Source organism: Drosophila novamexicana, unplaced genomic scaffold (genome assembly GCF_003285875.2).
Source record: "Drosophila novamexicana strain 15010-1031.04,08,12 unplaced genomic scaffold, DnovRS2.1 tig00000485-arrow-pilon, whole genome shotgun sequence".
In the NCBI taxonomy this organism is placed as follows: domain Eukaryota; kingdom Metazoa; phylum Arthropoda; class Insecta; order Diptera; family Drosophilidae; genus Drosophila; species Drosophila novamexicana.
The window spans coordinates 2266249-2290390 of record NW_020824808.1 but is presented as its reverse complement, the minus strand read 5'-3'; the positions used below and the strand labels follow the sequence as shown (position 1 = coordinate 2290390).

The following is a 24142-nucleotide window of genomic DNA, read 5'->3' as shown; positions in this document are numbered from 1 at the left end:
CGAAACGCGCAATACAAATTTATTGTATATTTATTTCGTGCCGCTGCTAAACGACTTTTCGTAAAAATTTGCGTTCAATTTGCGTTTGTCAGCAAAAATAGCCAAAGTGCAAACAGTTAATTAATTAAGTAACACATCTTGTGGCAATACGATTGCACTGAATTATTGAAGTACATAAAAAATAGATAAACGACAACTGAGGATTGCCAGCGCAACACAAACGCTGCACTCCGCCAATCCCCCTCTTTCTAGCATAAACCAGCAACGAAAAGACAAAACGAAAAAACGATTCGTCACGCTGAACTTTCGGCTTGCGGTATATTTGCCATTTGCGGCTGTCTGTGCAATTAAATTTCCACAAGGCTTGCAAAACTATTGTGAAATTCGTTGAAGAGCAGGGGCTTACGCGGTGTCCTCCTGTGCTTCAGTGCGTGGAAAGAGCCTATTGGTTTTAAATCGATTTTGCCGACTGTGCGGCTGCCGAAGCAGCAAAAGGAAAACAGGTTGGTTATTTTTCTTTTCACCTCTCGGTTTTTACTTGCCTTTATGATTCTGAGTAACTGGTTCTTGGATGTTTGTCGGTTTTTAGCATATGTATATATTTCATTTGAGTTTGCTTTTTAAGCTTTTCATTCGTTGCGCTAAAAACATGAAAACGAAATACCGGCTTGTTGTCATCGAGCGACAGCGAGAGATAGTGAGAGCGCGAGAGCTAGAGAGTGCGATACCTACACACACACATCCGCAGACATAGTCGAATTGTAGAGCGGCACTCGATTGCATGGATGACTCAGTGAATGCGCTCGTAGTTGTGTGAGGTTATGCGTGTCATTTGGAATTGGAACGCGCGTGCAAAGCGAACTACAGTGGCATCCCCACAGCATGAGCACAGCCGCGTGCGCTTGCAAATTGATTGAATTGCAGCATTCACTTAATTGATACGAACTTCAAATGGACGTCGTTACGTTACGACCACAGGCCGACAACTAGTTTCAATTAGTCGCATTTTGCTTTCCTATGCATTTCACCAGCGACTGCGACTTGCTGTGGGTGCCGCAGTAGCAGCAGCAGCTGTGTCTCACAGCTGTTTGCTACCCTTTCCCGCGCGATTGCAATTTGCATTTATTGCGAACCAGAGAAAGAGAGAGCATGTCCCGTTCATTATGCAATAACAAATTTAGCGTATTATCGTTTTTATTGCTTGTATTGCCGTAGTACGCGTTGTTATTGTTGTTGTTCTTCTTCTTGTTATTGTTTGTTTTGCTTTGTGCCTTAATTCGTCACTAAGGTTAATTTTCTCACACTAATTTTTGAAGGTTAATTGTAAACAATTGTGAACTTGGTCACACACAAACTAACGAATCTCTCCTCTTCCTGCATCTTGCTCTATCTTTATCTTTCGCAAGTTGCCACGCGTCAAAATTACTGTTGATTTGAGCAATGGCCGCTAATTCAATCGATCAACGCTCCCCCTCTCTGTCTTTCCCACACACACACACACACACACCTGACTTGTATTGGCTGCCAATTTGCGTTTACAATTAGTCGCATCCGCAGCCGCGATTATGCTTGAGATGCCGCTTGCTCTGCCGAGCGCAATAGTTGTTGTTATTGCTGCTCATGTGACCGTCGCCGCGCTGTCACCACGTGCTCCTCGCTCTCCCTCTCTTCCTCTCAGACGGTCGCCAGTTTGTATGTTGATTGATTTGTTGCACTTAAAATTTCGACTTGTTATTGTTTAATGCACTCGTCGTGGTCCATTGTACTTTGGTCACGCTCCGAGCACACACGCTCGGCGCCATTGATTGAAGGGCGCCAATAAAAAAAAAAAAAAAACAATCTGGATGCTGTTTATATGCATGTAAAAAATGCTGCCTTAGCCCTGCAGGGCTGCATTATGTAACTGATAAGTCAGGCGATTAAGCCGTGATCCCAGACAGCAAACCTAAAAATTCCCCAAATTCTATACGAAACAAATAAAAACACACGAGTCTTAAAACAAATATAAAATATCCGACTAGCCAAGACCCTAGCTTTTATAACAACAAAAGCACAGCTTTTATAATTAACAAAAATATGACGGGGTATAAACTTCTGAAAGGCAGACATTTTTTTTTTTTTTGACAAATATAAATTCAAATAGAATTTATAAAATAACATTCACATTAGGGTTGATTATGTTATAAATGTCCGTTAGGAAGATATTGTAATTAATTTGAATACTCGACGTGTCCATTTTTTGGTTAATTTCTTTTTCGCGCTCTAGAACTCTTTGAGATAACATTTAATATTAATACTAAATAAAAAAAAAAAAAACTAAAAATTTAATGTAACAAAAATTTCATTTTATTTTGTTTAATAAATAATAATAATAAATAATGAATAAATACACAAAAAAATGTCTAAAAAAGGAAATTTCGAAAACAAATTTAAAAAAGTATAAAGAGCATACTTTAACTTTTAACACAGACTCAAACGAAATTATAATTATTATTATTATAATTAATATAATTATTATATCGTTAATTATCGATTATAATTGCTTCATATTTAACAAAGTTATGAGGCCTTACCTTTAAAATTATACATAAAAACGCATCTGCTTTTGACATTCGGCTTGAATTTTGACAAAAGAAATGGAACTTCCTCAGAATATCTATTAAGATGCCTTTGCTTATGATTGTTACTGCCACACACGCTACTGTCTAAAATTTATTTTTAGTTTAATTTATTTTTTTATTAATTGCACAGTCTTTCGCTCATAATACAAATGCAATCTTAAAAATAAAAAAAATTCAACAGAAGCAATAAAATTGCCTTCGTTTTGAAGAAGATAAGTTTAATATTTGAAGTCGGAGGAGCTTCTCATAATGTATCTACATATATGGCTACATAAAATGTAGCAGTATCTTTTCGTAGAAAGTTTACAAATCAAATTGTTTTTATATTTACAGTGTTGGAAAACTCTTTTGCAATTAGCTCAGCGTCAGTTGAACTGCAGTGTGCAGTGTGTGTTGGTAAAGAAAAAAAAAGGTAAACTGCCTTCGAAAGCTTCGCATATCATGCATATTGAAAATTTATTTATTTGTTGTAGTCCGAGTGTCGGTCATAAATTTATGCACAATTTGTTTGTCTTGCATGTCATTTTGGCATCCACAAAGATTTAATATTTAATACGCTCTGTTTTCCGTCTATCATCGTCTGGGTTTTTGTTATTGTGATGTTTTTGCAGTCACAAAATGCATATTTTAATGGGTTTTACAGCACGTGCCGTCCCATCGTACGGAATGTTTATTTGCTGATTGCTTTTGCCTCTGATTTATTTGTTGTTATTATTTTTCGAGCATTTTTAATATGCAGCGTGTCGAGCATAAAAGTATATAATTTATGACACACGATTAAACCAGCAGCTGTCAAACAAGTGTTCATTACGTGTCCAAAGGCTAGACTCGCAGAAAATAGTAGCTAAATTTCTGCGTTCAGCTGACAGAAAAAGTTAAGTCTGCAAAGAATATTCCTATCATATACGTCTATGTTCATGTCAATCAATATTTAACATTCGTCTGTTGTTGCTATACAAAGTTAAAGCTACACTTCCGCATCTTATAAGAATTAAGATCTTTATCTAAGGTAAACTTTTTAAAGAGTTAATCCTTTACAAATTGCTGACTTGCAGATATGTCATACAAGTTTTAATTGTTAAATTTATTGAACTAGTTTCTTATTAGCCGAACTTGCGAGCACTGTGTTTTTTGCAATCAGTTTTCCACCCATTTTCCACCTGTAGCGTTGAATTATTTTTGAAGCAGTCAATTTTGGATCAATATTTCTTAATCTATGAGAGTTCTAGATTTCGTTTTGGTTTAAAATGAAAGTTCGTATAAATAACAACTCATTTTCGTTTTCATCTTCTGGATTCCGCCTCGAAACTAATACTTAGCTGATATTAAATATATAATATGAGTTTGGTTTATTTTGTCAAATATTTATCATTCCGCCAAAATCATAACCTTTGGTTAAAAACAAGATTTGATAGGAATCGAATTATAGAATTGGTATTTGAATTGGTTTCTTGTTCGTCGATACTTCGAGATCGAACTCTAAGGATTTGACTATTTTTAAGTATTACAAACTGGGATTAGCAAATTTTAATACCTTCTTACCTTCATAGTTATGTCTGCTGTTTGTGCTAATGATACTTGTACAACATGCAAACATTTTATGCAAATGTGAAAACAGTTTTTTCTTATAAGCAACATATTTCACATTCGCAGCAAATGTTTGAAATGTTGATAGTGGAATTCGGCTATAATATTTAGAGAAGTGTAATCGGAATCGAAATGTAGAACAAGCCTCTTATAAGTTTATTTTCGAAGTTGAGTTTGAAGCTATGAAAAACTGGTTTTTAGAATATTTTTCCAACCGTTTTGCACCTCTTTGGGAGTTTCTTTCAACCCCATTTTGGTGCTCATATTTACTAATTTTTAATCAATAAATAAGATATTTACGTTCTCTGGTCTTTTGTGTGTCACATCTGATAATTTGTTTGATTCAGTTACCCACTAATTTAGTGGCTCAGCAATTATTTTCGAATTAGGCCAATGCCATTAGCCCTTGGCCAGTTCCGAGAAAGTTTCCAATCGGCTTATTGACGAACCCAACTAACATGTGCGGCTATTTCGCTGACGAGTTGTGCCAATATTTGTGTCAGTGCACATTCAAAACGGCCCCAAACAACAAAGACGTCAGCACGTTTGGCCTAAAACGTCACTAAAATAAATTTAAAAACAAAATTCTGTTCGCTCCGTCTATTGGGCTCCGCCCCAATTGACAGCTGCTAACGCGAAAACAAGTCAACATTTGAAAGCAAACATTAAAAAAAATATATGTATATATTAAGTTTGAAAATGTACAGTTATTAATTATTGTTTATTTAAGCTGCTCGTCGGCTCATAAATTTGTCCTCGAACGCTTGATATATGTTTTATTTATATTATTTTTACTATTGCCGCGCAAAGGGCCCACAAATTTATCGCAACAGGTGCGCCGAACAAGATTTTGGGTAAGATTTGTTGGCCGTTGGCTGCGATTCAAATGCATTTAAAGTGGCGCCTTCTAGACGAATATTTATTTTAAAGTAAAGTATAGTAGAAACGGGTATATTAGGTTACGTCCGCCTAGATTAAAATATAGTAACTCGTTAAAACCCATGAAAGCAACTAGTTTTAATTTTTGATCCCAAAAACTCAACACATTTTAGATGGGAGAAACTTGGATATGCTCTTGGATATGTCTTTAAAACGTATTTATGATCCAGATTTGAAGCAAAATAGACATCTTCATGTAATACTCGAAATAAGAATTAAATGTCGGTATTTACAAATGTACCATTATTTTTAACAGCCTTAAAAGAGTTTCGAGGGATACAACTAATTGTGTGTAACCAAAATAATTTATTCATAAATTTTAGCAATTATCTTATTTTCGTTATAGCTATTAAAAATATATAACAGTTTATATATTACTATCAATCAATTTGAGATCGGGCGGATTAAGTTTTCTTACAATCGATTTCCACCAATTTACCACAGTTACGGGTGGAATTTCCAAAACCGCTAAAACACGTTTTCCATTAGTTCTTAGGTAGGGCTTTGAAAATTATCTTTGATCCGCATTTTTCAACGATTAAGCCTGGATTTATGCAATAAGCTTAAAAGACGTCCTAAATGAAATCATTGATATCTATTTATACTGAGAAGCAATAGATTTTCCGAAAAGTGTGAAACACCCGTCAAATGAATTTGAACAAACATATTTGAAAATGATTTTGAGGCCGATCTGATGCTAAACAAACAAGTTTTATAAAAATGTTTTTCTCGATTTACACATTTTCCGGGTGGAATTTTCCAAAAGCCCGTTTTAGCGTGCACCTTCATTACATAAGGTAAGGGCTGTAGGTTGATCAACCATCCGTCAGTTAATCAGTCATTAAGTCAGTCAATCATTTAGTCAGCCAATCAGTCATTAAGTCACTCAGTCAGTCAGTCAATCAGTAAGCCAGTCAAGCATTCAGCCAGTCAATCAAGCATTTAGTAAATCAGTTAATTAGTCAATCAATCAATCAGTCAGTCAATCATTTAGTCAGCCAATCAGTCAGTAAGTAACTCAGTCAGTCAGCCAGTCAATCAGTCAGTCAATCAATCAGTCAGTCAGTCATTCAGTAAATCAGTCAGTAAGTCAATCAGTCTGTAAGTCACTCAGTCAGTCAGCCAATCAGTCAGTCGATCAGTTTGTAAGTCAATTAGTCAGTAAGTAACTACGTCAGTCAGTCAATCAAAATCAGCCAATCAGTTAATCAGGCCAAACAGTTTCTTATATTGGGATAAAGATATTTTCGAATGAACAGTATTTCCTAGTCGAGCATTTAGACTGGTTTTTGGCAGATTTTTTAATTAGATCCTATAATATATATATACTCACATGAACATAAACTTATACATCAAACGTGAGAGCGCTTGAATATGCATATATCACATAAATTAAATAAACATCATATATATTTTACTTGCAGATTCAGCAGGACAAGTCGGTAAGTTTTATCTTATTGTTTTTACTTATAGATTTGTTCAGATTAAACATAACATTACGCACAACCATTTATCATGCACAACTATATATATATATATATATATAAATAAATATATATATTATTAAAGAAATTGGCATCGTGTTCAGTTTTGGGATTAGTCAGCAGCATTGAAAAGATTTGAGGCAGACGCGTAGACAAAATGCATTAATTAAACTAATTGCAATTTTCACATTGCGAATCTTAATTGTGATCTAAAATCGAGATTAAATCGAGAGGAAATCATCCAGCCAAGGAGGGGTGGGAGGGGTGAGTGGGTCACGTACAGCACAGCACGCCGCTAATCGCCTAATTGGCAGCATGTAAACACGCGGAAATTGTGTATGGCCGGCGGGCAGGCGAACAATTTGAGTACCCACTGTGCCAGAAAGGCACTTATGTCTAAATATCTGTATGTACAGTGAAATCCCATAAAAGCACAGCTCTTTTGGGCTCTGATTTTCTCTTAGGTGCATCCAGCTTTGTAGTCGTAGTATAAATTGTATATTATAATAAATTATCCATTTCGATTAAACTGAGCATATCTTAGTTTCTTTCGTCTCATGTATCTCATATCGGCAAGAGTATGCATTCTTCGACATGACAATGTTTGCCGAGCTCTCTGTCCGTTCAAGGGAACTGTCACTGTATCTACGCATATACACATATCTATCCGGTACTTATAGTGCGCCACTGTTAATTAAATTTTGCCTGCTTTTGCCTGGGCCTGACGTTAGCCCCCCAAGTTTTAATTCATTCGCATGCTTAGCCAAGCAGAAAAACAACAACAAATTGACATAATGATCGGGCATGGGTATAATGATCAACATTATGCGCAACAACAACATCATCATCATCATCGTCATCATCATGAGGCATCCACAACATCATCATCTTCGTACAGACCGTCACTCAATTTGTGGCGCCCCCATTTTTACTGACATTTTACATTAAGACTTGACTTTGAACTTGTGTGTGTGTATTTGTATTATTATTATTATTCTAGTTGTTGTTGTTATTGTTGTTGTTGTGCCCCTGTAAATTTCCATTTCTGCAGGGTCAAACCCTGAGAGAGATGTGACATGTTTATACGCTTGTGGAAGTTATGACAATTTTATCATGAAGTGTGTAACGCTTAGAAGGATTCCGACTCCATATAGTATATATATATTCTAGATCAGCATCAACAAGTCTGTCTGTATATCATATAGCTGTTGTATGATAGCTGCAATAGGAACGATCGGTAGAAAAGTAGATTCCTTGATGGAAAACTTTTTTAACTATCATGTTATCCTAACTCCTCGTCATTTATTGGTTTCAGTATGATCCTTATATGTATGCAACATCTTATCAACATCGGATAACTATATTATATATAGGAATGGTCGGACGAGGAATAGGTTCTTGTATAGAAAACCTTTTTGTTTTTTAAGATATCTGGACCAAAGTAGTCATCTACTAGTTACACTATACCTCTTATATAATGCAAAATCTGACCCCTATTTCTTATACCTTTCATTGAAACGATTGGTCCTAAATTCAGTTCATGTATGAAAAACTTCTTCGTTTATAAAGATATCGAATACAAACGCTGCATTTACAAGCTAAACTATGAGCAGAGTCTTATTAAGATTGAACTACTATTTCATATAGATAAATAGGAAGAATCGGTCGAAAATCTAGTTTTTGTATGACAAAATATTCTCTTTTCCAAGCTATTTTCATCGAAATCAGCATTTACGAGCTTTGCTCTACTCACATATCTGCAAGCCTACAAGTGTATTAAATCTTCGGCGTGCCGAAAATATCCTTCCGTTCTCGTTTTTTAATGGATGCTGCAAGTTTCCTGGACAGTTGTTACCCGGTTGCCCACTCACTCGCAGCGTTTTAAATTTAGCAACAATAAAAAAGAGAAAAGATAAAAAAAAAAAAAATAATAACAAAAGGCATAAAAAAGTCGGTTGGCTTTATATGGAACGGCATTTCAATTGTGCGCGGCTATTTTTAGTCATTGTCATCAGGCGCGCAAATATTTTACTGTTTGCTTTTATTTTTTTAATCATTATTTGCATATTGAGGAAAATGTCGTGCGCATCTGGAAATCGCTAAAACTGTACGTGATTTGTTCTAAGGTTTTTTTTATAGTATTATTGTTTTTTTTTTTTTTTGTTTCTTAATATAATAAGTATATTCTAGGGATTTGCAACAAGTGCGAAAAATATTATATAAGAGCAAATAGAATAGAATACGAGTACATGCTCCGAGCAATGGAGATTTCTAATTGATTCAATTTACCTGTACATAATACACCCTGTATTATGTAATGTTTTAGTAGCTTTTTAACAAGCATGTGACAAACAGATTAAAACTTATATTTTTATTTTTAATATTGTTTTGTTAAATTACGTGTTGAATGTTCGTTTTGAGGGAAGATTATATATAAATACTTAAATATGTAGTTAATAATTGTGTGTGTTTAAAAACAAGTTTGTGTAATCTTAGCAAAAGTCAGGTTTGAAATAAGCTAAGTTAGATCTACCCTGGCCAATTTTCATTAATATTTAATCACATTTATCATGTCTAGATTAGACTAGACATGTCTGACAATTATTATTATAAAAATCATTTTTAAGTGTATATATGAAAAGTTTTTTTTTTTTTGTATAGAAAATAGAGCTCTTTGGATATTTATTGTTTTTTTTTTTTTGTGAAAAGATTTTGCTTTTTATTTTCTTGGTTAACAGTTTTTTAAGAGTATTTCCAAAAAATCTATTAAAATGATCTCTAAATATGATTAAATTCAAAACGAAACCAAGAAAACAATTTCAATATGCATGGTACCATTTATTATTTATTTTTATTTTTATGTAAATCATTATTAAATTGAACTATAAATATTATTTAATTTAAAGTATATAAAATTTAAAGTAAATTGTAAGTATAAATAGTATACAAAATAAAAATTTTTTATTTGCTTTTTTAGAAAATAAAACTCTTCAGATATACCATTAATTTTTATTTATATTTTTTTCATAATAAAAATGGTGTTCTTTATTTTATTGTTTTAACAAGTTTTGAAAATGGAATTTTTTACAACTCTTTAACATTTATAGTTCAATATAATATTATTAAATTTAAAATAAAATAAAAACAATAATTATTAAGTATAAAAATTAAGATCTCCCTTTTCACACAATAAAATTAAATTAAACTTTAAATATTGGTAAATTAAAAACCAATTATTCTTAAGATATATAAAATTTTTAAAAATATAAGAGTTATTGCTTGTATAGCAAATATGTATATATATATTTATTTGGTTTTATAAGCAACAGTTAGGATAGTTAACAGTTTTTAAATGTGCAGCTAATGCTTTGGATAGAGGGGAGTATGTCTCCACCAATCAGATCCAAGCTTCTTCCTGTCATCAGGCAGGTCGAAAAGCTCTTGTGCAATTGGGGAGCCCCGTGTCGCTTACTCTGCCGTGTCCCCCTCTCTTTCCCTCTACTTTATTATTATTTCTTAACACCTTTGTCAGCAAAGTGTGTTTAGTGTTGCGCGTGAAAAGTGCACTTAACTTGCTGCTATAAATGCTAATTAACTATTTGTAAAATACGTTTCTCATGCTTTTGACTCGCGTATTCTGTATTAACTAGCACTTAAAGTTTTATGTCTTATGTGTAGTTCCTCCTAATAGCCGCACAATTATATGTAACTTCCTGCTGTTAAAAGTTCATTCAACTAAAACAACAGCCTCGCTATTGCTCAACGCAGCGCAGGTGGAGAACATTTATCAAAAACATATATATATATATATATATATATATATATATATATATATTTAAAAAAATAAAAAACCAAATAACGAACAGTGTTTATCAAAATGCTTTTAAGCATATTGCAATATTTTGCACACCTTTCCAGAGAGCAATAGACGCGCGTCCTTGCCTTGGCTAAAACAACTCGCAATTGCCAAACCAAATTGAAACTGAACACATGAGCTATATTTCACGTACATGAGCTGACACTCAGGCATATTTCGCATTTTTTGAATGAACTATTCATTTATAAAGTTTCAGACTGTTTGAAAATAGAAACTAAAGAGAAAGACAAAATGTGAAAGAATGGTTATCGATGGCATGCCTAAGATCGAATACCCTTTAAAATCTCGTAATCATTGTTCCTATAAGAATCTAATATATAGAATATATAATATCGAAAATCAGACGATATGAGCGGGGTTTAACTTATGTTGGAAAAACAAATAAATTCTTTACAGAAAAGCTCATTCTGGACCGATTGTGCCTTTATGTTATCTGATTATGGTAAGATTTGCACACATATAAGAACCTTTGTAAAAGTCGTCGAGAAACCCGGACGTATGCTAAGTTGCATGACGATCGAATTAAGAGATAAGTCTGCATAGGCTTAGCTGTTGATACCGATCAGGAATATATGTATATACTTTATAATATTACATAGAGGACTTCTTTTACGCGTTACACAACTTGTCTTAAAACTATAATAGCCTCTTCAAGTATATAAAACGAGAAATATATTTAATGCCGCGACGTATATATTTGCGTACACATGTAGTTCCATTTGTTTTAGTTGGACTCTTGTCGGTTGTACTATATATGTCTATAGATCTGATTCACATTGAATCGGTTCGGTTGGGTTCGGTTCGTTGCGGTCATTCATGCTTTTCGTGGCCTGTCTGATGGCATTGTAAACTTGTGTGTTAATGCCCCATTAATTATATGCATAAAATAGACAAACTTATAGAAATTTGGCAACCAAACCTTGCAGACAATTTGCAACTCTGCCCCGCCCACACACGTGCTATAAAATAAGGCGTTAATTGTTGAGATATTTTTCGCCCTCGCTTTAGAGTGCTAAATTTGACGCCAATTTTGATCACTTGACTCGTGTTACGGGTACGCATAAATAAATCCCTCCTAGATACAGTATCTATATTACAAATGAGTTGCTTTCAAGCCGTTAAGAAAATTTCGCACATTTCTGGGCATTTTGAGAAAGAAAAAACAAACCAAAACAAATAACAAGTAATAAATATATATACAACATTTTAAAAATAAATGTAGAAAAGACTGTGTGCAAATTGTTAAAAATAATAATAACTACGCAGCTTAGAAAAAGTACCTCAGCATAGAGCTGCTAAAACGTATTCAAATAAAACGTTTAAAACGTATTTGGACCAGGGTTGAAACCCGAAAAAAGGAATCTAACTGTTGCTAAGCTAAAATTTAGAATTTAATAAAATATTAAATAAACTCCTATTTTTTGACATTAACCTAAAAGTTTTTAACAATTCTTTTCCTGTTTTTCCTGATATTTTCTATTTTCGTTGTAATGCATTTTTTTTAGTATGTCAACTCCGTATATAAAACTGTTTTTTTGACTGGAAAAATCGCGAAAACATTTGTTAGACACTTTCTTGTTTAGCATATGATCAACCCCAAACTCATTTTCAATGATCTTTGTTCGAATTCATTTGAGGGGTGTTTCACACTTTTCGCAGAATCCAAGCTTTTTCGGTGGACTTTATTATAAAAGAATCGGCTTTAAAATCTTTTTCTTTTTCAGAGATCTTTTTATTAAAAGTAGTTAATATTTTCTCGGTCGAAAACTGAGTAAAAAAGTAATTTCTGATAGTGTAATAAAATTCCAGAACCCTGAAAGCAATTGTTAACCTATATATTGGTGTGAAATTGTATTCATTTATTTTTACAATATTTTCAATATTAATTTTGAGCAGTAGATAATCAACTATTTGATACTCTATAAATCGTTTATAATTATAAGCTGATGGTAAGGCAAGGCTTGTGTCAGAACTTTTTTGTTTTTATTTACAATCGTTCTAAAGAATGAATAAAAGTGAAACTTCGTGCTTAGAGTGCCAGAGCGGCGCCTGCAAGCGACTGCTATAAAGTTTTCCACGAACTTTGAAATCCCTGATGAAATACATAATCAAAAGCCCCGCCAAAAAAAAGGCCGAAGAACTGGGAGTGTCTAATTAATTTGAATTTGAATTTTCAATCAATGGCAAAAGTCAAGGAAATTACGTTTAGACAGTTGCCTTAACTACAAATCCCCCCAGTTAATCCACCCGCCGACACACAGATACCCCAAGTTGTGGCTGTATTAGTCGTAGGTAATGCGAGTAACTAACGCACACACTCACGTATACCCAATGGAGGCGGTAAAAATTTCGCACTTATTTTGTTATTTATTTTGTTTGTGGGGTTCGTCGCATTCGGCGTTGCCGTCGTGTTCCGCCATTTGTAGCGCTCATTTAATTTTTTATTGTTGTTTATTGCTTAACGAAATGTTCATTTTAAATGTTTGATTACAACGATTTGTGAAGTTCAGTCGAATTTGTGATTTTCGCGCTGGAGGAGCGACCGACCGACCGACCGCTAGCAATGCGATTTTAAATTGCACGCGAATCGATTCCGGCCACAATATCAGTTGCCGCCGATCGAATCAGATCGTTTTCAAAAGCCATCTCAAGTGCCCCGATTCTGTGCCAAGCACTCGTCTCGGCGCAGTAATACTCAATTCTCAGTCCACTTAAGTGGCTCAAAGCAAGGTTACAACAAAAAAACTGAAAATAAACAAGTGAAACCCAATTTTGAAGCCCGTCAAAATGCAGTTCCTAAACATGATTTGCCTCAAGCCAAGTGGGTGTCAAAATTGTTACTTAAACAATACTTTTACTGTGCCAAATTCAATAAACTACTTTATTATTTTATCACTAAAAATATTTAAAAGTGCGCGCATTTATCATTCATAAGCCAAGCAAAAGATTACCAAATGCAAATGACTAAATTTATGGTCGCAGTTCCATGTTGATTTTTATAACCTGAACTGATCGACAAGTGGCAAAAAGACTATTATATTTCTGTGCATATGTGTGCACCATTATATATTGTTGATCAGTTTAACGAGCTAAGTTAGATCCGTCTAACTTAAAATGTGAAATATAATATAATCGTATGCCTTACACACAACGAGATCTCAACAATATCTTCTCCCATATTCATAATTTCTATAAATATAAATTTTAAAACATAGTAAACATAACTCGAGAAATGTAAGATATTAATGCAGAGTACATATAGATTTAGCAAAATTTACTATTTCCTACAAAGATTCCCACATTCTGCCAAAAATGGAGTAAAATAAAGCAAGAATGCTCTTTTCGGGAGTGCCCGACTAGGTGATACCCTTAACCTTCTACTTCTAATAAAAGGGCTAAACGGTAGCCTTAAAATGAAAGTTAGTTGATCTGTATATACTATTCTAGCAGCTACATGTCAAATGTGGCTCTCGACCCGGCTATTGATGCTGGTCTAGAATATATAGGCTTTATGGGTTCGGAGATGCTGCCATCTCTCTGTTACATACATTTGCACAAAAACATGATATCCTTTTCACTCATTTTTAATGGGTTCAGGGCATACAAATTTCTTTGCTTTCATTTATACTTGGCTATTTACACACATTTGGTAAACCAATTGTACCCTGCAATTTTTATAAATATTTCAATCGAATTCTCGGCTTCTATCTGTTACAATATCCAACAAACTAATAGATCTCTAACCGTTAAATAATAATAAGCAATGCTGCAATTTGTTTATAAGTTGTATTTCACTTATATAAAAGCTACACCCCATTACAATATATGTACATTAGTCAACGAAAACAAAAAAAGAAGTAATTTCCTTATTAGTGCATACTTGATTCTCAGATCTTCCATGTTGTGTTGTCATATAAGGTGACAACCTCAAATAGAATTTAATAGAAACGTATAATGCATTTCATATATTTTATATACATATATTCGTATACACGTATATACTTGTACTTGTCAACGACTAAGGTCAGTTGACGGCAACATTTTAATTTTGATTCTTAATCTGGTGCTCATAATATTTCTTCTAAATACTGACTGGACTTGGGAGCGTAATTGTATATTATTTTTAAACGATGCCAAAGCAAATTTCGATGTGCTTGCAATTTATTTTGCAACATTTTGCACCTCGCAAATCATTTATCAAAATTCTTAGAAACTAACGCGTTGAATGCATAGATCAATTTATCTTTCCACTAGAAAGAAAATATATCTTTGGCACGCCAAAGATTAAATACCCTTGTAGACGTAAAGCTTACAGCTTTGTAAAGCTCAATTTATTGAGTATTTTGAGAATATTTTGAAAACAGATTTTTCCAAACATTAACAAATGTTCTACTAATACTTCTTATAACGCTATATATTATATGAACTAGGATATCCTAGTCAGAAGTTTATTAGCCTTGGCTAAGATGTGTGAATCCTTGTTGAACTCGTAAATGCAAAGTTTGATTGGCATTTCTTTAAAAACAAAAAGTTTTCTAAACATGAACTTTATTTGTGGGCCGTTGATTTCTATGACAGCTTTCTAATATAGTGGACCTAAATAGACAATAGCCTTAAAATTGAGAGCCTAGCTTAAACAGAAACAGACAGACGACCTTGGAGGGATCGAAAAATTTTTTATTGTTTCTTTCCAATAGGAAAAGTTTTTGGAAACCTCCTTATGGATTTTCCAGTGGCACCACCAAAAATTGGCCGAACTGCCCTCTCCAAGAGCTTTCAATGTGTTTTAATATGGAAGTAATACAAAGTTGGTTATAAATTCAATTTGTTCCTGACATTTATTTTATCACGCTATATGCAAATGATTGCAGAGGATTGAATATCTTTACAAATCTTTAATAACTTTTCTCAACTATCTTTGAACTTATTTGAGATCTGTCCATTATAACAGACACTATAAAATGTATAAATGCATTGGCACGGGAAATATCTTCGATCTTGAGCTATAATTTTGTTGTTAAATCTGTAACTGGGTTTTATTAGAAAGGTGAGGTAGCCTTAAAATTTGAAAAAAAGTATGCTAGTAACAGACAAAGGAATCCAAATTCCGTTAAAAGTGGCATAGACCAAGCGATTAAATCTTAGATTAAAGTATTTAGAAACTAGTATGGGAAATATATATATTTTTATAAGACTCATTCTTTTATGCTTACATTCAATTCGAAAATATGATTTTAACTTTGATCTCCTACAGCTAGGATTAATGTTTATCTGTAAAAGTAAAATCAAAAAAAAAACTCGTAGTAAAATTCGCATAGAGTTCAAGCACATTGCAGCTTGTAGCTCATTAATGTGTCAATATTGAAATTATTAAGATCGCACAGAAATCGCCTTGTCTAAAAATAGAAACCTCATAAATACATATTTGCGCATGCAAAGTGCAATAAACGCGAAATGTGTTGACGCCGGTGCCCGAGCAGAGCACACACACACGCACACACACACACACACGTATCGTTTTTACGCACTTCACATTGTTAATGCAATCGTTCGGCTAGCCGATCGTGATCACCTTTAGCGTCCCCCATGTGCGGACATCAGCACCCCGCGCCGCGCCCTTGCACCACTCCTTTTGCTAGGCAACGTTGATTGCATTGGAAATGATATGCAAAACCGTGAAGCGAACTCCTCTATAAATAAACGCACGCAGCGAAATGAGAAATGTTTCACGCGAATTTTTATTTTTATAAGTGAGTCGATGATGGCGCATAAAAATGCACAGCATTTAATGCCTTGAGTCGAAAATGTGGACTCTAAATACATGTGGATAAAGATAATATATATGTACATACATATATTATGTATAGTGTACATATTTAGCGGACGTCAAAGAAATGCGTCTGTGCCATATGCTAGAGACATGGAAACTAAATCATTAGCCAGTCGGCAATGCGATTCACGAATTTTCCATGACGGCTCTTTCTACGTACATAGATACAAAACGTATTCACAGATAGCTTTATATTTGATGAGTGTGTCTGTGTATCTAGGGGATGAGGGTTATTGTGGGTTATAGCTGGGTGAATACATTGTCTTGTCAATGCTCCACTTTTTGGAGCTCTGCTGTTGCTAATTGTATTCGTTTGTTATAAACGTTGTTGTTGTTGTTGTGTTGATAAAATCTAGCACAATATAAATAAAACTCGAACCGCAAGCCAGCTGGAATATCTTTCTATATGTACTTATACGAATTACAAATGCGCTACAATATATGTCAATGGGAATTTAAAGCATACCCATTCCAATACAAAAAAGGAATTGAATTGAATGCTAAACAAATAATAATTTACAACAATTACACGAGAAATTTTTAAAATATGTCAAAAGTAACATTTTATATTACGTGTTTATACAAAATTTCTGCTTCAAATCTTCAGATTTGAGACCGGATTAAGCAAGATGTATGCATGTATGTATATGATTATTAATCAGCAGCTAATTAAATAATAATAAAAAATGTTTGTAAACATATCCATAGAATCCATGTCCGAAAAATATTTTTCGCTTGATTATTCGGGGCACGCGACCCACTGTGCAACTGTATCATAGCGCTCTCTCTCACTCTTTCTCATTCTTACGTTCTCAGTGCACTCTAAACCACATTCCCCCTCTTCCGCAACTGCTGCCTGTTGATATTTGCTCAATACATTTATTTTTGTAGTTCTAATATACTTTGTTGTTTGTTTTTTACTTGCTACCACTGCCCCCTGTCTCTTCGCACACTTGTTACGCGCCGTGCCCGTTGCTGCTGCTGCTGCTGCTGACGTTGGCGCTGACGTTTCACGCTGTGGCTTTGGGGGCTATTCCGCTTTGGGCTGCGCCAACATACGCTCAGTTGTTGCGCGGCGTTGAATACAAACGCGTCGAAATCGCGTCGAGCGAAACGATACCCAAAGCGGAAAGAAAAAGAACCGAAAGAACGAACGAGAAAAAAACGCGCGCGTGCGTTTTGCTACCAACGTCGATCGTCCGTCGTTTGAGTGAGCGAGAAAGGGAGAGAGGGGCCACATACTGAAAAATGTAATTACCATAGCAATGAAGAAACCATCATAGTTTTGCGTAAATTGTTTTGATTTCTTTTGCGTGAAATCAATAAAAATGCGAAATGCAGGCCTTAATCGAAACTAATTGAACTCTTGTGATCGCCCATCGAGACAATTTTCTTCGCGGTCGTGTGACAACACACGCTGCTTATCATTTTCACATGATCGTGTGAGCATATACCCCGCTGCCCTCCCCCCGCAGTTGCCTGGCTAAAGTGTGATTTTAATATTGATTCATTGTGAATTTAGTTAGCGGCGCCTGGCAACGTTTGCTGTGGGTTTTATTTTGTATTTTATTTTGTTTTTGTTTTGTCTAGTTGCTATTTTAAAATTTTTTTTTTTTTGCCTATTTTTTTTTCTCGAGATATTGCTTAAATTAGCATGCATATAGCGCCATGACCAAGTGTTTTCCTTTTCTTAAGAAAATAAATTATATTTCCTGTGTGACTACTCGAACTCCCCCACACACTCGCACACACACACATACAATGTGTTTGTTGTGTAAACATTTTGTTATTGTTTTCAAGAATTTTATTTGCCTTTCTCATTGTTGCGAAATTCGGCAAATGTTTCGCTATATTCGGTTTCAGTTTGTTCTAATTGGAGCACAGTTCTTGACATAATCTCAACCCTAGCCACCTGACGGCGCGCCCTAGATAAAAATTACTTCTATATTTCTACTGTTTATTATTTTCCGTTTTGCTTTTGTTAGATATCAGCCTATGAAAACAAACATAAATAGGCAGTAAGAGCTTTGCTAACGGACGCACAATTGACTCGATATTTACACAATTAATGAGTCGCGACCTGTGAAAAAACTGAAGTTGGTGTACTGAGGCGCCCTACTCTTTCGAACTAACTGTGATAACAGTGCCTTCAATCTAACTTTATCCAGCTGCAACAACTCTAATAAAAACTGTAAACTGGATTCCTAATTGCACTTTCTACACATTGTTGCTGTTGTTGTTGTTGTGGCGATCTAAAAATAGCTGAATGCGGTCATTGGTCCCTCGCACACCTCCGCACAGCACACAATAAACTGATTGTGGAGCGTCAATTTTTATGCTACAACGGATCAGCAAAAGAGAGAAAGAGCGAGAGAGGGAGAGAGAGAGTAGCAGTACACACTTTGCTTGCCGCTAGTGTTGTACAGTCAGCGTCTAAAATTGCGTGCACACTCATGTTTAAATGCAGTTGATTCATAAAAACGCAAAACACATTGCTTATCAGTTTTATGGAAAAATTTTTGCCTTTACTCTTTTTATCAGTCATTAGCAGGGCAACAGGTCTCTTGGCTTTATGTGTATGTGTGTGTGCGACATGTGCTGCGGGGCGTAAACATTTTGTTTACTTTACAAACGGGTGCGAGTGCGAATGCGAGCTTCTAGCCAAAATGAAACACTTCCCCCTTAAACGTTTTGTAGTCGAAATATAGAATTGTTGCAAGGGGTATTTTTTAACAATTCGTTGTTAACAGTCGTTTTTCCACATTTGTGGGTGAATTGAAAAACAAAACTTTCTTCGTAAAAGGAAACTATTTTCATATAAACTGTATGTTTACTGTTTAGCCTGTGCATTGATCAGTCAGTTAATCAATTAAAATATTGATATATTGAAGTACTGTTGCATGCAACCAAATCGAACAAGCTCTTACTGCATTCAATAAGTCAATCAATCTGCATATTGCTATATTAAAGAACTTCAATCAGTCAATCCATCTGCATATTGATATATTGAAGTACTGTGGCATGCAACCGAATCTTACAAATTCCTAGTTATACTCAAAATCGCTTTGCATTTGCTTATTTTATTGTGGCAAGGCTCAACCTTATATGTTCTCTCTTTTGCTCTATTGCAGAAGTTGCATACTTCGCCAACAACAACAGCAACAACAACAAAAATAACTACAATAACAACAACAACAACAACAACAGCAGCTGCAGCATAAAAGTATCTGAAGAGTCGGACGTAGAGAAAAGTTGCATCTTTGGCTGCTTTAGCAAAAAGCAGCAGGAGCAGCAACAGCAACAGGAGGCAGAGCAACAGCAGCCCAAGGAGAACGCCAATTCCGGCAGCTACAACGTGCAACAGCGCAACAGAGAGTGCAACAGCAGCCAACAGGCCGGCAGCTACTACAGGCAACACGACACTGAGTTTGGCCAGCAGCAGCAAGAGGAGCAACAGGAGCAAAGGGAGCAGCAGCAGCAGCAGCAGCAAGAAGAGGAGCAGGAGGATCAGCCACAGGAGCTAAACACAGCTGGCATTGGTGTCATAGCCAGGCAACCGCGACGACAAACGCAACGCTCCCAAAGCCAGCCCGCAATCTTGCAGCAACCGTTGCGCAGCAAACGTCCAGGAGCACCACCACCGCACGCGGTCAGAAGCATGACTTCCATACCTGCCACGCTGTCCAGCAACAATGTGGCTGGCACTGCTGCTACCGCTGGGGCTGCCCTTGTGGCGCCCGAGAAGCAGCCATGGCCCAATTCCAAGGATGATTACGAGCTGAGGGATGTAATTGGTGTGGGCGCCACGGCTGTGGTGCATGGCGCCTATTGCATACCCAAGAATGAGAAATGCGCGATTAAGCGCATCAATCTGGAGAAATGGAACACTTCCATGGATGAGCTGCTCAAGGAGATACAGGCCATGTCGTCGTGCAATCACGAGAATGTCGTCACCTATCACACATCGTTTGTGGTGCGCGAGGAACTGTGGCTGGTGCTGCGCCTCCTCGAGGGTGGATCCCTGCTGGACATTATCAAGCATAAGATGCGCACGGCCAATTGTAAGCAGGGTGTCTTCGATGAGGCAACCATTGCCACCGTCCTAAAGGAGGTGCTCAAGGGTCTCGAGTATTTCCATTCGAATGGCCAGATCCATCGTGACATCAAGGCGGGCAATATACTCATCGGCGATGACGGTACCATACAGATCGCTGATTTTGGTGTTAGCGCCTGGCTGGCCACCGGCCGAGATTTGTCGCGTCAGAAGGTGCGTCACACATTCGTGGGCACACCATGCTGGATGGCGCCGGAGGTGATGGAACAGGATCATGGCTACGACTTCAAGGCGGACATCTGGTCGTTTGGCATAACGGCCATTGAGATGGCAACGGGCACAGCACCATATCACAAATATCCACCCATGAAGGTGCTCATGTTGACCCTGCAGAATGAGCCGCCCACCTTGGATACGGGCGCCGAGGATAAGGATCAGTATAAGGCCTATGGCAAGACATTCCGTAAAATGATCGTTGAGTGCCTGCAAAAGGAGCCATCGAAACGTCCAACTGCCAGCGAGCTGCTCAAGCATGCATTCTTCAAGAAGGCCAAGGATCGCAAATATTTAACCCAAACCCTGCTACAATCCGGTCCCAGCATGGAGACGCGCGTCCACAAGGCGGCCAAACGTCAGCCGGGCGCATCGGGTCGTTTGCATCGCACCGTCACCGGCGAATGGGTATGGTCCAGCGAGGAGGAGGACAATGCCAGCGGCAGTGGTGGACGCAAACATCCCTCATCCGATTCCGAGTCCGAGGATCGTCCCATCAATCGACTCGAACGCGCCGATTCCTCGGACAGCGATCGCGATGAGACAACACCTGAAATTACACGCAGCCTCTCCTCGGCAACGGTGACGCCAGGCGCCGCCACATCGGGCGCTCCAGCAGCTGCTGCGACAGCCACGCAGGAGCTTGCGGCTGGACTGGCACAGATGCCGCTGCCCAGTGAATCAGCTGCTGGGGAGGCTCCACCCGTTAATCTGGTGTTGCGCATGCGCAATTTGCGCCGTGAACTGCACGACATCCGTTTCGAGTTTGCCGTGGGCAAAGATACCGCCGAGGGCATTGCCACGGAGCTGGTGGATGCGGGTCTAGTGGATGCACTCGACACCCAACCGATGGCCGTGCATTTGGATCAGCTGATCGCCCAGTGCGACACCATGAAGACAATAACGTTCCAGCTTAGCTCCGGCGTACAGCCGGGCGAGACGCCCGATGAGCGTTCACTTGTGGGCTATGCACAGATATCCATTACCGACTAGGACACGGAGTTGGCCTAGTGCCACAGTTCGTTGGAAACCCTACGGTCTACCGTTATATCGCCTGCGCCGCTTTTAGCTATAGACTAGAACTAGTACTATAACTGTAAATGCTAATGCTAGTTATAGATCTGAAGAAAGAAAGAAAAACGCAAGCCGTTCGTTTACTATAGAAATTATATACCTAATACGAAAATAGCTATATATATATATATCTATCTCTATCTGCCTATTTAGCAATCTATATCTATCTTTGGTTCTGCGCATTGTAATTACATCATACCTCCCCCCGCGGTCCTACCTCCCGAAACCTGCCGTAGTTAGTCGCAGCACCCACGCTAAATCGAAAATCGTGTACTTATTTGTTAATTTCTGCATATATAGCTCATATATATATAAACAATATATTTATGTATGTATTTTACACTCCCTACAATATCATATATATATATATATATATATATATGTATGTAAACAACATCATCATATATGTAAATTTGTAGCGGCTACTATTTAATCCCCATTTGCGGGCATCTTTAATTTATTCTCTAGCGTTCTAAACTAGTTTAAGTTGTAAGTTTTGTCCCCCCGCCCACCCCCGCCCCCTACTACCCACGTTAAACTTTAAGTCGATTGATTTGTTCAAGTGGTACAGTTGTGTCGCCAGCAGCTAAATTAGTTACCAATTACCGTTAATTATATTTGCCTGCAAAAAAGATTGTATTTAATTGTTCATGAAGTACAGTAAAAACTACATCTAATGAATATTAAAACACATACTTATAGCATATAAAGTAAACAATAACAAGAAAACGAAGAAAAGAAATGAGAACAACAAATTCATTTTGTGTTTTTTCTTTCAAGGGTTTTTAGATTTTGGTATTTTAAGTATTTATTTTTTTTTTTATTTAGTTTTTCAGTATGACATCATTTTTAAGTATTTTGTAGATTACCATTTATAAAGATCGGTTTTAGGTCGGAAATTAATGATATACTTCCAAAATGAAAATTTAAATGCATTTCTTTAGTTTTCAGTTTCAATATTGGCACAAAGAAATCTGGAAATATTCCTATTAATATAGTTTCCTTTTTGATAATACTGCATTAATAATACATTTTCTTAACATTCAAATATTATTCATTTGATGGTCTTTGACGACGGCTTCAGTTGCTCTAACTTCACTAAGCTCAGCCCAGCTCAGCTCAACGATACCTTGTCTATAAATACAGCAAACCTGAACTATAGAGTCTGTAGCAATCCCGAGATGCCAGTATATGCCTGTAATTTTAGACTAGTTGAAGAAAACTTTTAAACTAATCATAGCTCTAGAACACATTTTAAATGCAAAGACCTCTTACAATATACCTAGCTACTAAATACACTAAGCCCTAGGCTCTACGGAGATCAGTGTCAACTCAATCTACGAATAGTTCGGATCGAGTCCAAACTCTATAACTTATTGTACTTACATATGAGAGAAATTGTATACGATTTAATTTGACTTTGAAATAAAATGGCATTTGGCTCTACAAACACCCTAAAAAAAAAGAGAAGATATACTAAAAGTTTTTCTTGAGCTTGTCAAAAAACTGTTCATATTTCAAAATTTTGATACACCTTTGCAGAGAGCAGCGCATTATGGCCGATTACTTTGAGGAACTGGGACATACGCCCACAGGACCGGAGGGTGCCAATGATTTTGACCGGCATTATCGCCGTCTCCAGGTGCTGGCCATCATGAATGGCATTGATATGGAGATCGAGGTGCCGGAGGCATCCAAGCGGGCCATAGAAGCGCTCCCGATCCATGAAATTGCCGCCGACGAGGTCAAAGAGGATTTCGAGTGTGCCGTGTGCAAAGAGCCAGCCCAAGCCGGTGATAAATTCAAGATCCTGCCATGCAAGCACGAGTTTCACGAGGAGTGCATTTTGCTGTGGTTGAAGAAGGTAGGTCAACTTTCTAATATTTGAATATATTTTTATTGTATTGATTTCTCTATCCACTCACCTGTGAAGGCAAACTCCTGTCCCATTTGCCGCTTCATCTTCGTAAGTATACAATATTATTAAAGTCTTTGGCGACAACATAACCTCACTCTTTGATGCTCACAGGAAACAGACGATGAGGTTTATGAGGAATTGCGACGTTTCCAGCAGGATGCGGACAATCGACGTCAACGTCAAGACAATCTAATGAATTCCATGTTTGGTTAATATCAAAATATTTATCTTCTTTCATTCGGTGGTGTAATCTTTGGTGTGTGTATAATGCAATAAAAAATACAAAAGAAAATGTTCCATTAAAGCTTTAATTTAAAAACATTTGCTAAACAAATCCCCATTGAGTAATAAAGAGAAAGAGCTGAACTGACACTCTCTTTATTACTCAATGAACAAATCCAAAGGTAAGTTAGAATGAAACAAATAGCTTTTTAAAAACAAGCTGTTTCTTTCTATTACATCCCTTTTGCCTAGTACACTGTACA

General features: G+C 36.6%; 2 protein-coding genes across 3 annotated transcripts; both read left to right on the top strand.

The window, feature by feature from the left end:
* Window positions 1–33: 33 nt before the first annotated feature.
* LOC115761239 (E3 ubiquitin-protein ligase RNF181 homolog) lies at window positions 34–23940 on the top strand. Of its 2 annotated transcripts, XM_030702933.1 has the most exons (5): window positions 34–503; window positions 6572–6589; window positions 23282–23603; window positions 23673–23705; window positions 23769–23940. In XM_030702933.1, exons 3-5 carry the CDS (start codon window positions 23295–23297, stop codon window positions 23868–23870), a joined length of 444 nt encoding a protein of 147 aa, XP_030558793.1. In that variant the 5' UTR covers window positions 34–503; window positions 6572–6589; window positions 23282–23294; the 3' UTR covers window positions 23871–23940. The 2 variants fall into 2 exon arrangements, with proteins under 2 accessions (XP_030558793.1, XP_030558794.1); XM_030702934.1 differs by lacking the exons at window positions 34–503; window positions 6572–6589 and adding an exon at window positions 17426–17588.
* Window positions 13117–22076, top strand: LOC115761238 (serine/threonine-protein kinase OSR1). The gene is made up of 2 exons (XM_030702932.1): window positions 13117–13329; window positions 19470–22076. Exons 1-2 carry the CDS (start codon window positions 13296–13298, stop codon window positions 21656–21658), a joined length of 2223 nt encoding a protein of 740 aa, XP_030558792.1. The 5' UTR covers window positions 13117–13295; the 3' UTR covers window positions 21659–22076.
* Window positions 23941–24142: the final 202 nt, after the last annotated feature.